We start from the raw sequence: 15,096 nt of genomic DNA on the forward strand, positions 1-15,096 counted from the left end.
TATGACATCATTTGTTTACAGATCATTCATAATATGCAGTTAATAATTCCTCAAATATTTCCCCCAAAAACACTCAGCAAATTTAATCTGTTAATAAATACCAGAAAATGAGAGCTGTGCAGTTTCTCTCAGCTTAAACAAATAAACCTTTTACTTCCTTGTGTGAGGGTTACAAGAACCCAGTCAAGCAACATTTGCATAAGCACATCTGACACATCTGGCACATCTGTCAGTGGGACACAAGCAGCTGCAGCTGGATGACAAGATAAAACCTGCAGACAGACTTGATATGATTTCAGCTGAGACATGGTGACTTTTATTTTCAACAAATGAAGTGTGAGCATAAACCATAGACTGTATACAAAAGATGGACGTGGTTGGCATGGTGTCACCCATCAGTTTGTGAACATTTTGTCACATTTCAGGCTGTCGGCGTTTTGGAGGCACAGGACGTGGTTAGCTTGGTGGTCAGGCGGGAGCGTCACACAGATGCAGGCGACCCAGTCGCAGATTTTTCTGTGGAACTTCAAAGAATTCCATGTTTTCAGAGAGCAAATCGAAAATATTATCTAATTATTGTAATTTACTTTTCCTTTTAATAACATTGTTTATAATAAAAAAAAGTTTCTCTGTGTGGGGAAATCGGCATTGGCTGACACGGAAGTGGCCACGAAATATCCCGAGACCTCCAGGAGAGTCCCGTGGTAAGATGACGCTGAAATGATATTAAAGTGTTTTAGGAAGCCCATCGGGGCGTGCACGCTCCCATTTGTGTAACTATTTTTAAATTCCAGTAGAATTACAACCACATAAGCTAGTGCAATCATTTTTTTGCATATGAAACCGGAGGAGTTGTACTTGCATAACATGCATTCAGCTTGTTTTCTTCCACAAACGGCTTTAGCAACAACAAAAACATTAGAATCCAGAAACACGCTTTGCAGATCCGATCAGCTGCTCATAGCGCTTCCTACGTTGGAATAAACGTCAGCGCGAGCTATCGCATGTTACCTGCAAAAACCGGAAGTGATGCCATTTTTCGTGGGCAACGTGGTTTTTTCATTACAGGGCCTTTCAAAGGTTTCCTGGTGTTTCCTGTTTGACTTTGTGCCTCTCTGTGTCGTTCCTGAGAGGCTCCGAACTCAAACGGCACTGTTGGAAATTGTTTATTTTGATGCTGGATGTTTTTTTGCAAATTGTGCACACTAATATTTATTTAGATTTTTCCTGCTCATCAGCAAGATTAAAATAAAATCCCAGAATTTCACCAACACGGAAAAACTTTGATCAAAATGCTCCAACAGCACAAACACAGTCCAGAGGTCCAACTCATTGACTCCAGTTAGCTGAGGTGAAGCCTAGCACACAGCTGACAGCTGCAGCACAATGCACCTGTCGGTCAAAGAGGCCACGCCCCCAATCATGCAAACTTTAATCCAGGTGAATTATGAAAATGTGCACAGGTGTTACAGAGCAGCAAAGAATCCAGCAGTTTGTGTATCAGGTTGTAAACATGTTTATTTCTGCTGTTACGTTTTAACATGCGAGTCTATGGGGACTGACTCACCGCTGCCTCTGCTGGACGCTCATGGAACTGCAGGTTTTGGTGCTTCAGCTGCTGGAGGTGACATGTAGTGACCGAGATTACGGGGCCGATGTGCCGTCACAGATTTCAGACCCAGACCAGCGTGCCACCTCGGTGACTTCACTAAGCGCCGCAGCTGCAAAGACACACAACAGTGTTTCATGTCGTGAGGCCGTCTGTGCAGCAGCTGGGATCAGACCCCACCTCCAAAACAGTGCTCTCATTAGAAGCTTCTGTTAACTGAAGGATAAACACGAGGTTAGACTTCATTTCCCCCGCTGACATCACTGGGTGGTGCAAAGATTAGAGTAAAGTCTTACACAACCGATTCGTGTGTAATTAGCGCCGATGTGGAAGGTGGGCTGGGGCTGGCCTGAGGCTGCGATTACCTGTAATCCTGGCTGTCAGCAGACAGGCAGCAGTGTAAGCTTTTGACTTTTGCTTTGACGTAGTTATGTTTGAAGCCAACGTGCTTTCAGGAGGAATTCCAAGCATCTTACACCACCCAGATGTTGGCTGGAAGAAAAAGCCCCGCTGCTGTTTGCACAGGTTTGTGCAGTGACAGGTGAGAGCACGGCGGTGGAGGCCATTAAACTCAGCTGATGCATCTCAGCTGCACAAAGCTCAGTGCTAGAAAGATAAACAGTCCTGCAGCTCAAGCGTGAAACATTCACCTCTGACAGCAGAGCAAAGGCGCCGTCACTGTGAAGCTCACCTCCTCATTTCCTGTCACGTGTCTGCTGCTCCAGCGGTGGATGTTCGCCCTGAGCGCGGTCTCTAACAATGAGGTCAGTGTGTGTTTATCACCCTCTCGCTGCAGTGTCCGCCGTCTGCTCACCGTGTTGGATGGTGTTCTCCACCTGATGCAGGACTTTGTGATGTAGAGATGATGTTCTGGACATTATCTTTCACCTGAGAGGAGGAGTTACCTTCAGAAAAGGCCCACAGTAAAAGTCCACTGTGACCTTTACAGGTGTTTATCATATAAATGTGCCCTCAGGGATGATTATTGGACGATGTAAAGGCTCCATATTTCCACCATTTCTCTCACTCAGTATCAGCAGATACGTAAAGCCGGGATCATCAGAGCCGGAAAAAGTTGGATTGGTGCTTTTTTTTATCAAATAAGAAGCGATATCTGGAGACGCTCAGTCTTAGCAATCTTTGATTTGTTGAAGTTTCTCTAAGTGTTCGGTGTATCTAAGCTAAGTTAAAGCACGGGTTTCACTCTGTAGCTGCTGTGCATGTTGGTGGCACCGTGCACGGAGCAGTTAGAGGCTCTGAACCTTTGGACGTTCGTCCACAGTCGAGCGTCGTGCATGATGGACGTGCATGCGTGGATAATAGAGGCTCAGACAATAGAGCACTCTGTTTTCAGTGTCCGGGTTTTTGATGTTAAACATTGAGCCGTTTATTTGTAGCTCGATGTTCTGATGGAAGAGTCGCGGTGCCGTGGTTCTGTGAGGAGTCCTGGTTTACAGTTCAAAGTGGGAGCTTGTGGCAGTTTGTGTTCTTCGTGGCTCTGCTGGAGGAGCCGCATACCTTCGTTCTGTACAATAGGAGCCGAAGCACACAATGTATGAAGTGTAAAGGCTCCATCTGAGCTGGAAGGGGCCATAAAGTACATGACAGATGAGGAATGCTGCCCCCAAAGAGTTAGAGAGAGACCCTGAGGAGCTGACCCCCCTCCCACACACACACACACACACACACACACACTGGGAGTGAACAATCCCCTCTTGCAATGCGCTCCTTAATCTGCAGCCACCAGACACAACTTTGATGTGAAGCCCCCCCTCTTGTCCCCTTTCGGTGGGCCCCTCACGCTGCCCTCCATCCTTCCTCAGCTCCTCGGATTCTTTCTCACTTCCCTCTGTTTCTGTTTCTCAGAGCTCAAACACACGGCCTGAAAAGTGTTAAAGATGTGCAGCGAGGGCGAAGCAGGAAGGGAGCTAACGCAGCCGTGGTTACCAGGGGTGCAACAATACACAAAATTCACGGTTCGGTTCGGTTCGATACTTTGGTGTCACGGTTCGATATTTTTTCGATACAAAAAAATGTTCATGCCTTTTTAATTTGTCATTTATTAAATTTATAAATATATATTTTAACTCAAAAGTACAGTTTTTAAATTTAATGTTGCTGAAACAAAGTAATAAAAAAATAAATCTATCTGATGGAGAAATCACTCGTCTTTGGAAAAGAGAGTTTATTACAGAGAAATGTCTCTTTCCAAAATAAAAGCTATACTATACGCTTCTTCTGGGCTATACTCAGCAGCATATTAAACATATCAGGTCCCCATAAGCAGAATCATGTGCTGACGGCTGTCTAAATGACTCGGGTAAAGTTTGTAGCATGCGTGCTTGTTGTTTTTGTCTGCTTCCACTTGTCTTTGCACTAGGATGATGTCGGCGTAAATGTGCAGTCATATTCGTTGTGTTCCCACTAGTGCTGTCAGCGGTAATCTCATTAAAATGACATTAACGCCGTAACGCGGCAAATCTCCGTTAACAAGTTACCGCAGATCGCCCCGTGCGTGAGGCTGGATGGCATCAACACGTTAACGAGCTAACTGCGCTAACGCACTAGTTCCCACCAATGTAATTGAGCATTGCGTGGCACATCCGACATACTGTTTTACTTTTGTCCATGACGCGCTGACCATCAGGGTCATGCTTCACATGAAAACCAAGATAGTTCCAAACGCCGGATCTGAATGAGGGTGGGGGAGGTTCAATTTCGAGTAGCGTTGAGGCAGTTGGCATGTTGCAACGAGCTTAACTTATGTCTTGCTAGCTTGTGCTGCGCTCAGTGGATCTGCGCTCGACAGTGCAGCCTAGGCGGAGCAGTCGAATGCAGATCCACTGAGCGCTCAACACAGACAGCATCATCAGAAGAAAAGTTGATAAAATAATTTAAAAATCTTGTATTGTTCGATACATATGCGTACCGAACCGAAAGCACTATATCGAACGGTTCAATACCGCTACGAGTATTGTTGCACCTCTTGTGGTTACGTGTAGTTTTAGATGGAGAATGGGTCAGCAGGTGCAGAAACATTACCATCTGATCTCCAGTGTTAACCAGGAGTGGTCGGTTCTCCTGCAGACAGCATAAACGATGCTTCAACATCCACCAGGGGGCGATACCTGGTGGATGTGTATGGATGAAAGAGATCCCAGCTCCATCTAGGCAAATATAAGCTCTTCCACAGCATGTCTTTATCCCCCGCCCCTCCCTGAGCCTGGTTCTGCCGGAGGTTTCTTCCTATTAAAAGGGAGTTTTTCCTTCCCATTGTCGCCAAAGTGCTTGCTCATAGGGGGTCATATTATTGTTGGGTTTTTCTCTGTATTTATTATTGTAGGGTCTACCTTACAATATAAAGCACCTTGAGGCGACTGTTGTTGTGATTTGGCGCTGTGTAAATAAAATGTTGAAGTGTGTCTGAAGTTGTTGTCCAGCCTGTTGGGTTCAGCTGCCGTCCTCTGTGGCGATGGCAGATTTGGGTTTCAGTCATGTGCATTTCTCACGTCATGTCGCTGTCGTCTCCCGTGTGATGTAGAAACATAGTAACTCTGAGACGTTGTGCCGTTTGTTCTTTTTCTCTGTGGGAGTTTCCGTCATGTTAAATTTGCATAGCTTTTGTCTTTGTGGTGACAGATTTTCCCCCTGTGTGGTTCTGGTGTCGTGTAGGCAGCAGGAGACAGAGAGTGTTATTCTGTATGTGACGGCTGATGACAACTGCGATGCCGAGCACCGTCGCCGAGCACTGCTTATAGTACTGTTACTATAAGCAGTGCTATATACTGTTGTTGGGGTTTAGTCTTTATGTCACAGCATGAGGTGAAGATGCAGAAAGCTGAGGCCAGAAACTAAAGTCTTTAAATGAAAGTAGGAGCAGGGACCGTGGCCCTCGGGACTGCTCATCCTGCCCTTTGCCCTCCGTCAGGCGACCTGCAGGTTTCGCCGTCAGCTGAAGGTTGTCGGCACGTATGAGGTGGAGTGTTTCTCCTGCTTCTGATGAGCTTAATTGGACACATCAGCAGCAGAAACTAATCCAGTTCTGACGGCTGGCTGAAGCTTTAAGACCCTCTCCCCCTCACTGCCTTCCCCCCGTCAGATTAACTCTTTCCTACCATTTCTGCGTCTCACAGCGAGCGCGGCCATTTCAGCCTCTCGTCAGACCTCGTCTTCTTCAGGCACCTGTTGGGTTTCACTGTGGGTGAAAGGTTGAAAGCGTGGGGACTCGGAGCAGTGTGCTGTTTAGTATCTGAACTCTTTCACCTCTCCGGAGGGGGAACTCCTCACCCGGGACTTCCTGCTGCCTGCCAACCATGTAAGTGTGTGTGTGTGGTGTGTGTGGGTGTAATTACTCATGTTGTGGGGCCACAAATCTATCCCAACAGTCACATTGTGGTTTCTGTCCTTCCTCCTGGGGATAAAGCTGATTCTAGCATAAAATCACTGGATGTGAAGTTTAGAGAGAGGCTTTCGGGACTTGTTTGGATCTTTTGTAGCCTGGAGAGTGAAATCGTCTGCAGGTGTGTATGTATTTGATCAGGCGTGAGGCTTGAGCGGTCACAAACTGAGTTAGAGTGTCTGTGTCGCTCGTGCTTTCGTTCCAGACCAAACTAACAGGATGTGTCCGTCCACCGAGACGGGAAACTCGAACAGGAAACTAAGAAACCTTCAGTGCAGCTGACACGAACGTTCGGCTTTCAGCAGAGCAGCTCTAGATCCTACCTGTCATCACAGAGCGGGCTGGGTGATTCATTCTGAGGTCATGACTGAGCTCTCACACGGTTAACGAGAAAAGCTAAAAAACATTTTACTTAAATGACCCTTGACCCCTGAGCGCTGATTGCTGATCCACACCAGATCAGAGCTTCCACACCTGCATCCACAATGGCGGCAGGCCGGTGGACTTCAAATTTCCTTGCCTGCTGCTGCCCTGTTTATTTTCATCCACTGAATTTCAGTGACATTCACTGGTGGATCCAGTCTGCTCCTGATGGAAAACAGTTCATGTGTTTGAGTGTGCAGGAAGCACCTGGCAGAGTCATCCAGGTGGTTGTTTTATGGTTCAAAGCATGTGAGAGTGCACGATTCCAAATGTGCACACAGCACAGAGGATGCATGTGCGTTTGTGTAGCTCCTACACTCAGTTTGACCCCAGTGTGCACACAGTTTATTGCAACATGTGAGGAAAACCTCTCAGCAGTCTTCACAGAAACGTGAGGAGTGCTGAGAGGAGGTGAAGCTTGCACAGAGCACGTCTAAACTTCACCTCATTTAACGCTCTTTTGTTCGCTGTTGTGAAGTGATCACAAGTCTGCTGAGTAGAGATGGGAATTTATACGAATTGAATGGTTTTGATTCCATTATTGGTATCGCTCATCAATTTGACTCTTGTATTATTTCTGAGTGAGTCCTCGTTGGCTCTGCTTTGAGTGTCACCACGGTCTCTAAGCAGCGTATCAAAGAAGTTCATGCAGATTAACTGCATGCTGCGGATCAAATGTTTGTGCATGTTGGAGGTGTTTCCCCTAGTTGTTGGCTCGTTTTCTTCAAAGTAATTCAGTAGATTACTTAATTACTCCCAGGAGAAATGAGTTTGTTGCACTACTCGTTGGATTACTTTAAGTTAAATGACCTGAAACACATAATCACCATTTAACAGGCGACACAGATGCTAATGACGGCATCGTAGTATGTAGGTATGAACAAAAAGTCGACACACAGACAGGTTCAAACACAGCCCGACTGTTAAAGCTGGGCTGAGGTCAGCTTTGACTCTACATTCGTGGTTAGCTTAGCATTAGCATGCTGTCTGGCTAGCTTAGCCTTTAGCATGCATTCTGTGCAGACAATGTATCTGTTTGTGTTGTGGATCCAGTTTCCACTTTACTATCGCACTCTCATCCTTTTGTGCAATAAAACTGAAAGTTGTGCCCATGTCCACGGATTGTGGTGAAAACCTGCAGAGGCAGCAGTGGGTCAGTCCCTTATAGACTCCCATGTTAAAACTTTCCATGTTCACAGCCTGATGCGCTGTTTGCTCTCTGTGGATCATTTCCTCCTTCACAACAACTGTAGCGGGAAGGATGTTTCTATAACTCACGTGTTTGAATTATCAGGAGCGTGGCCTGTTTGACTGACAGGTGGATGGTGACACAGGTGACTATAGCTGCTAGCTGTGTGCTAGCTTCACCTGAACTGGAGCTCTGGACCGTGTTTGTGCTGTTGGAGCCTTTGGAGCATTTTTAATGACATCATGTGACCAATATTGTGGCTGCTGCAAGGTCACTGCACTAACAGAGTGTCTGAGGAGGCGGAGCTCCAGGTCTGATGAGTGGATGTTACTGAGCACTGATTAGCAGGTAACTGTGTCCGTGTGTGATGTTCCCATCTAGTCTGTGCCAACCAAGCTAGCTCACTGTAATTAATAACTTAGAGGCCAGAATCTGTTGGGTGACATCACCGTGGCAATGTCCAACTTTCATATACAGTCTTTGCTTTCATACTAAGGTGCTGCAGCAAAGTCCAGTGTCACATAAAGAAGGATTATTTTGAGCTGTGAATCATGCAAAGCTGCTGGAGTCCAAAAACAAAGACGAGCTGGAACAGAAAGAGAAGATAACCTTAATCACTCTGCAATGGTTCAGTACCCGACGTCTGCAGGTTTCTCTGCACAGGCTAGTTTGGTAGAGACTGACCTTTAACCTTGCTGAAATCCTAACCTACACACACATCTGTGGTGTAAACACACACACACACACACACACACTGATAGGTTTGTGTGTTTACATCAGGTTTGTTTGGGCATGTCAGATCAGTATGGGCTCAAAATGTGGTCATAAATATTTTGTACTTGTAAATCAGGATTTGTATGTGTAAAAAGAATTTGTGCGTGCGTAAAAAGATTTGTATGTGTAAAAAGATTTGTGTGTGTGTGTAAAAAGATTTGTATGTGTAAAAGAATTTGTGCGTGCGTAAAAAGATTTGTATGTGTAAAAAGAATTTGTGCGCGTGTAAAAAAGATTTGTATGTGTAAAAAAAGATTTGTGTGTGGACTTAGCCAAAAACCCCTGCAAGTTACAAGTACAATTTTGACCCTATTTTTCTTCCTGTCATCTGATTGGTCAATGTCATGTCAATCACAAATGTAACAATCAATCAGAGAACAGATGGGTTTGGCTGTCGGAGGGGCACTTTTTGAACTGCAGGTCCTTGAAGGGTAATACAGTTTGAAGCTGGAGGATCTCTATATAAATATCCGATAGCAGCTAGGTCCCCTTACTTTCAGCAGCTGTTGAAAGGATAAAGTTGTGGTATGTCAGTGGTTAGAAATACCATTATTACTTTAGGATTAGTTTAACACAAAGTCAGGGCTGACCCGGGACCATTGCTGTGAGTCACAGTGCGCAGCATAAAGGTCCTTTCACATCGGACGCAGGATGTGCTGCTAATGCTAACTGCTAACTAAAAGCAAAGGATCCAGAATTTGTTGCGCTGGCTGCTGAGCTCTGTGGGTTTTTGCAGCAGCTCTACCTGTACTAGATGCACCTGCTCCTTGTCGTTTCTATCTCTGACTTTATGTCCTCTACAACAGTTTCTGTTTTTTTTTGCTAGTTCTTCAAATGTTCAATAAAAACATGTATGCTAATTCATAACGAAGAAAGCTTTGTAATGAAGACTGTCATTTCCAAACACTGCCCCCCGCGGTCAGCGCTGTTGAAAAGCCTGTGGAAGTCCCTGTATAAAAGCACGAGACCTGTGACACAAAAATCACCAAACCGGGACGACCACAGACTGTTTTCCTTCGTGGTGATGAAGGAAAACGCTGGGTTGGCATGTAAAAGGGCATTTATTCCCTTCAAGGACCTGCAGTTCAAAAAGTGCCCTCCGACAGCCAAACCCATCTGTTCTCTGATTGGATTGTTACATTTGTGATTGACATGACATTGACCAATCAGATGACAGGAAGAAAAATAGGGTCAAAATTCGTACTTGTAACTTGCAGGGGGGTTTTTGGCTAAGTCCACACACAAATCTTTTTTACACATACAAATCTTTTTTACGCACGCACAAATTCTTTTTACACATACAAATCTTTTTTACGCACGCACAAATTCTTTTTACAAATACAAATCTTTTTTACACACACACAAATCTTTTTTACACATACAAATCTTTTTTACACACACACAAATCTTTTTTACACATACAAATCTTTTTTACGCACGCACAAATTCTTTTTACACATACAAATCTTTTTTACGCACGCACAAATTCTTTTTACACATACAAAATTGATTTACAAGTACAAAAATATTTATGACCACATTTTGAGCCCATAGATCAGCTCCCACAGATCAGCGTGGAAGGGAGGAGCCAGATGCGAACTCTTGGAGAACAGGCAGTGCTTTTATTTACAGTGATAAATTAGTCCAATAGGCAATGCAAATGCACAAACAATCAATCAGTTTATTTATAAGCACATTTGAAAACAACATAGGTCGACCAAAGTGCTGTACGTAGTAAAAAACTAGAACAAACAGAGAATGAAACACAAACTCAGTAACAATTAAAAGAGTAAAAATGTGTTTCAGACGTGTTTTAAAAATGTCGAGCGTTGGAGAGATCCTAATATGCAGAGGCTGTTCCAAGTGTGGACGCATCCCGCTCTCCTCAGTTTTTTAGCCTGCGTCTGTGTTTCTCCTGTGCTGCGTGTTACAACGTCCTGTGACTCTCCCAGCTCAAACCTGCGCTCCTGATTCTGCAAAACCTTTGTCCCCGTCGGAAATCCTGGAGCAGCCAAGCAGTCAGGCTGTCTTCTCTCACTTCACAACACCAGAGTTACTACCAGGCTTGGTGAGATATTCTAGCGCTGGCTGTCGCCCGCCAATCATCCGCCAAAGTGTCGGATGATTGCAAACAGCTGGAAACAGCTTCCGGGTCAGATGCCCTTCAGCGCCTGACTTCCGGAAGAGCAACTTCCGTAAACAACCCCGGGAATGGAGAGGGAGAAAAAACAGGAAAGAAAAAACCCTCAAAACAAAACGCCCGCCCAGGTCGGCGGCGGGGACCGTCCGATCGTGACACGTCTTTACCTTGGCTTTTATTATTTTCTGTTTCATCCATTTCTTCCTTCTACCTTTCCTTTGCTCCCTCTTCCAGCTTCCGTGTGCTGTTCGGTCGTTCCTTCGGTTTCCTTCGATGCTTTGATCCTTTCTCACTGTGACTTTATTTGCTCTTCTTTCCTCCTGATTGTTCACACAGATTCTCGTGTTTGTGCTCGTGGAAATGGAAGCCTCTGTCGTCACGCTCAGCCGAGCCGCAGTAATGCCCCATCGACGCACTTCTCCTTCTTCTTCACACTGTTTGAGTCGAACGCACTCTTGACGTGCGGGCGTGAGCGTTTCGAGCTCCGCTTCCTAAAAAACTCTGAGTGAAGCTGCTCATCATCATCATCATCAACTGTGTCATTAAAGCAGCGCTTCAGCGTTAGGAAGGAAGTCTGGAGTATCCGAGGAATTCCATCCCTGAGCGAGGCCACAGCAGCGATTGTTGATTGTATCCTCTCTGCTCAGGATGTGGGACGGGCGTGTAGGTCACAGCTTTATGTTAAACATCCTTTCTTATTTTCGTTCTTTAACCTAAAGCAGTGATTAGCTCGTCCTGTCAGGTCTTTCTGCTGCCTCTCCAGAGAGGCCGAGGGACTCCGCCTGCACCGTCGTTCTTGTTCTTCTCTCAGCCAATCAGAACCTTTCTCCACCTGATGGAGAAACTGAGATCCTCTCCGAACGACGACAACGAGGTAAATGGTGACTGGTTCGGCCTGAGGGAAGACTTGAGACAGGAAGGGCGGAGCTAGCGTGTTGTATTTCAAAAAAAGAGTGAGGAGATCGTCTAATTAACTCGATTGCTGGAGGTGTCACTCTCTCTCTCTGATGCAGCCCAGCACTACCTGTGTGTGACGGGGGAGGGGCTAAAAAGCTCGCTTCAGAGGCGGGAACTGAGGGATAAAGATGGTTTAACTGGATAATCTGAAAACCACGTGTTTCACACAAACACTTTTTTCTAACATTCACACTTAGTAACGCAGACTGGGGATCAAACCACCGACCTCACGATCAGTAGGTGACCTGCTCCACCACCTGAGCTCCACCCCTGACTACTCTGGTAAAGTCTCAGTAAACTCCAGGTCCCAAGCCCCAAGTCCAGCTGCCTGAGCACCTGAGGAAGAGGAGCGTTATTCCGAGCAGACGTCCCCGATGGCCGTGATGCTGACGGAAACTGTCTCGTGTTTTTGTGCTGCAGGTTTGAGAAGGAGTCAGCACAGACACGGGACCAGTCCAGCGCCACCGCCATGCCTTCCAACAAATACTCTGCTGCTATCATGGAGGAGAGCAACAACATGACAGCCACAGTGAGTCTCGCACACACACACACACACACTCATGGCCACTCCCCCAGCCGCTGCCTGAGCCAGCTGTGGGTTTAAAGGAGTGTGTGTATCACTGCCAAGGCAGATGCCCGGGCAGGACCGCCAGCATGTTACATGAGTCTAATTGAGAATGCACGTTGGCTGACAGGCCGCATGCATGCAACACACACACACACACACACACACACACACACACACACACACACTGACACACACACACACAGCTGAGGCGGAAACCAGAAATGTTTGGGAGGCAGAAGGACAGAAGGAGGAAGGAGTTGAAGCGAGGAGGAAAGGATGGAGGGAGCACAGTGGCCTCTTTATAAGCTCAGCAAATGGATTCACTTCACTCACACACACACACACACACACTGACACACTGACACACACACACACACACACACACACACACACACACACACACACTGACACAGACACACACACACACACACACACACACACACACACACACACACACACACTGACACAGACACACACACACACACACACACACACACACACACACTGACACACACTGACACACACACACACACACACACACACACACACACACACACACACACACACACTGACACAGACACACACACACACACACACACACACACACACACACACACACACACACACACACACACACACACACACACACACACACACACACACACACACACACACACACACTGACACACTGACACACACACACACTGACACACACACACACACACACACACACACACACTTGGCTCCTCCTGTCGTCCGTTACTACCGCTTCCTCTTTTTCACTCGTATATCACCCCGTCACTTCTCCACCACCATCTGCTTCTCTTTTCTTCTCTTCTTTCTCCACTTTCACCTCCTCCACCTCCTCCTCCGCCCGTTTGTCTCATCTCCACGCCTGCAGTAATAATACGGCAGCTCTGAGTGTTTGTGCAGCTTTTCTTTTCTGCTCTTTGGGATTCAGGGAAAGTCGGGCAGCTTTAATCCGTAACACTTCCTACTCAGGGAATAATGTCAGGTTTTCCTTATCGTGTTTTATTTTCCATAAGCTGATCCCTGTGACATTCCGTGTCCGGGGTTGGGCAAAGAGCAGCAGTGAAATATTTAAAATGATCCATGAGGAGGACAAACCCCGCCCCATCATGATTAGCTCTAATGATGTGCTGACCTCCACGGTCGCTTTCACAGCTGTGACACGTGTCATACAGGTGAAGGTGGACGGGTCCAGCTCCCCTCAAACACCAGCATGAATCAGCATCAACCATAACCACGGCTTATGGGGGGTGAGGGTACACTCACTGGGTTAAGGTTGGGTTAAGTCCCCCCACGGGTGCGTCCTAACTTCGTGTTAGGACGCACTCCTTCACTCACCCTGCACAGGAGGAGGTAGGAGGAGTGTGAGATACAGGGGTGGCTCATGACACTGGCAGTGTAGACAGATAAGCGTGTTAAACACAAACGCACACACGTGGAAGTCCGAGCTAATCCTAAGCAGGAAATACGAGGCCCCAGTTTTTGGCGTACTTTTCACTCCTTTCCAGCCCCCTCGGGTGAAAACGCTCCGCCCTGTGTTTCTACTCATTTTGGCCGTCTAAGACGATTTGACAGCATCATCGGAGCGCCGCAGGTCAGTCTGGTGTATGCCGAGGAATGTGCGTGACGTAGCCTGCGAGGCGTCGCAGGGTCACACCAGCCAGAGCGGCTCTCAGTAAACACATTTTTATAGCTTGATCTTGTAAAGAAGCATCGGTGACCACAGCAGCAGGCCATAAAAGGAAGTGAGGCGGTGCTGTGTACTTCCTGTTGAGGCGCAGGGCTGAGATCCAGGAAAGCAGGTTTGGGAGGACGGTGAGGATGATGACGGCGTGTGTGCTGACCTGGCCGACGCAGAGCCGTGTTTTGGTTCTGGAGTGAAACTAAACGAGGCAGAATGAGCGATTTAACGCTTCACGTCTGAAGAGCTTCAGTCAGCCGAGAGTGGAGAGGAAGGATCATGCTGTCGGTGACAGTGTCTGATTGACCTCACCTGGGCCTCATCATCACTCTCAGATACACATTTATTATTTATTATTAGCCTCCAATAGTAAAAACAATCTTAAATTCAGTTCTTTAATCTCTGTCCTTGGCTTTGATAGAAAGCCCTGCTAGCTCAGGCAGTCCAGCATGCAGCTCTTCATCTCTGAGCTGCTGGAGTCTGTGGGGAGCCTCCAGTGGCCATTAGAGGAAGTACAGGTTTGGACGCTGAGGGTCAGAGTGCTGTTTCACAACATGAGTGTGAGTGGCAGGGATGAGAATCAGCACCTTCAAGTCTTTCTTTCAAAAGTCTTTTTATTAGACAAAGGTTTCAATGCAAAGTAAACAATAACACAAAATGCTTCAGAATTTTTCAAAATTTCAATCTTGTTCCCACCCTGACCCTTAAAACAACAAATAATTGGCAGCCTGCTGCGAAACTAAATCAAAAACACAGAGAAAAGACCCCAAAAAACAACAACAAACAGACTCATAAAAGAAAAGAAAGAAAAAAAAATATGAAGGGGGGGGGGGGTTCCTTGGACTACTCGGTAACAGTAATTGTGGGCCTTTCAAAGAAGTCCAGAAAGGGGGACCACAGTTTATAAAATTTATTTTTAGACCCACAAACTGTATATCTAATTTTTTCTAAATCCATACAGGACATTATATCTTTTAGCCATTGTGTGTGTGAGGGGGGAGAAGAGTCTTTCCACTTCAGCAATATAGCTCGCCTGGCCAGCAGTAATGAAAAGTTTAATGTTGAGTCTGGAGTTGGGCAGATTCAAATGCTGGACCGCACCAAACATAGCACAGAGTGGCTCTGGTTCAATTCGATGCTGCAGGACATCAGACATCGTATGGAAAACAGATTTCCAAAAGGTGGACAATGAAGGACAGGACCAGTACATATGAAACAATGTACCAGGAGCACCCCCACAGGCTGGGTCCACCCCTGGGTATATGTGTGCCAGCCTATCCCTGGACCAATGCCCCCGATGAACAATCTTAAATATGATAAGTGTAT

The 15,096-nt window shown here is 46.4% G+C and overlaps 1 protein-coding gene across 1 annotated transcript in view; it reads left to right on the plus strand.

Moving 5' to 3' along the window:
* dnmt3bb.1 (DNA (cytosine-5-)-methyltransferase 3 beta, duplicate b.1) overlaps positions 1-15,096 on the plus strand; it is a 52,061-nt gene that overhangs the window by 2,257 nt on the left and 34,708 nt on the right. Inside the window, exon 2 of the mRNA XM_031749842.2 lies at positions 11,912-12,020. Coding sequence (XP_031605702.1) covers positions 11,912-12,020 — 109 coding nt within the window. The remainder of the gene's footprint in view (positions 1-11,911; positions 12,021-15,096) is intronic.

Source organism: Oreochromis aureus, linkage group 20 (assembly GCF_013358895.1).
Source record: "Oreochromis aureus strain Israel breed Guangdong linkage group 20, ZZ_aureus, whole genome shotgun sequence".
NCBI classification, from domain to species: domain Eukaryota; kingdom Metazoa; phylum Chordata; class Actinopteri; order Cichliformes; family Cichlidae; genus Oreochromis; species Oreochromis aureus.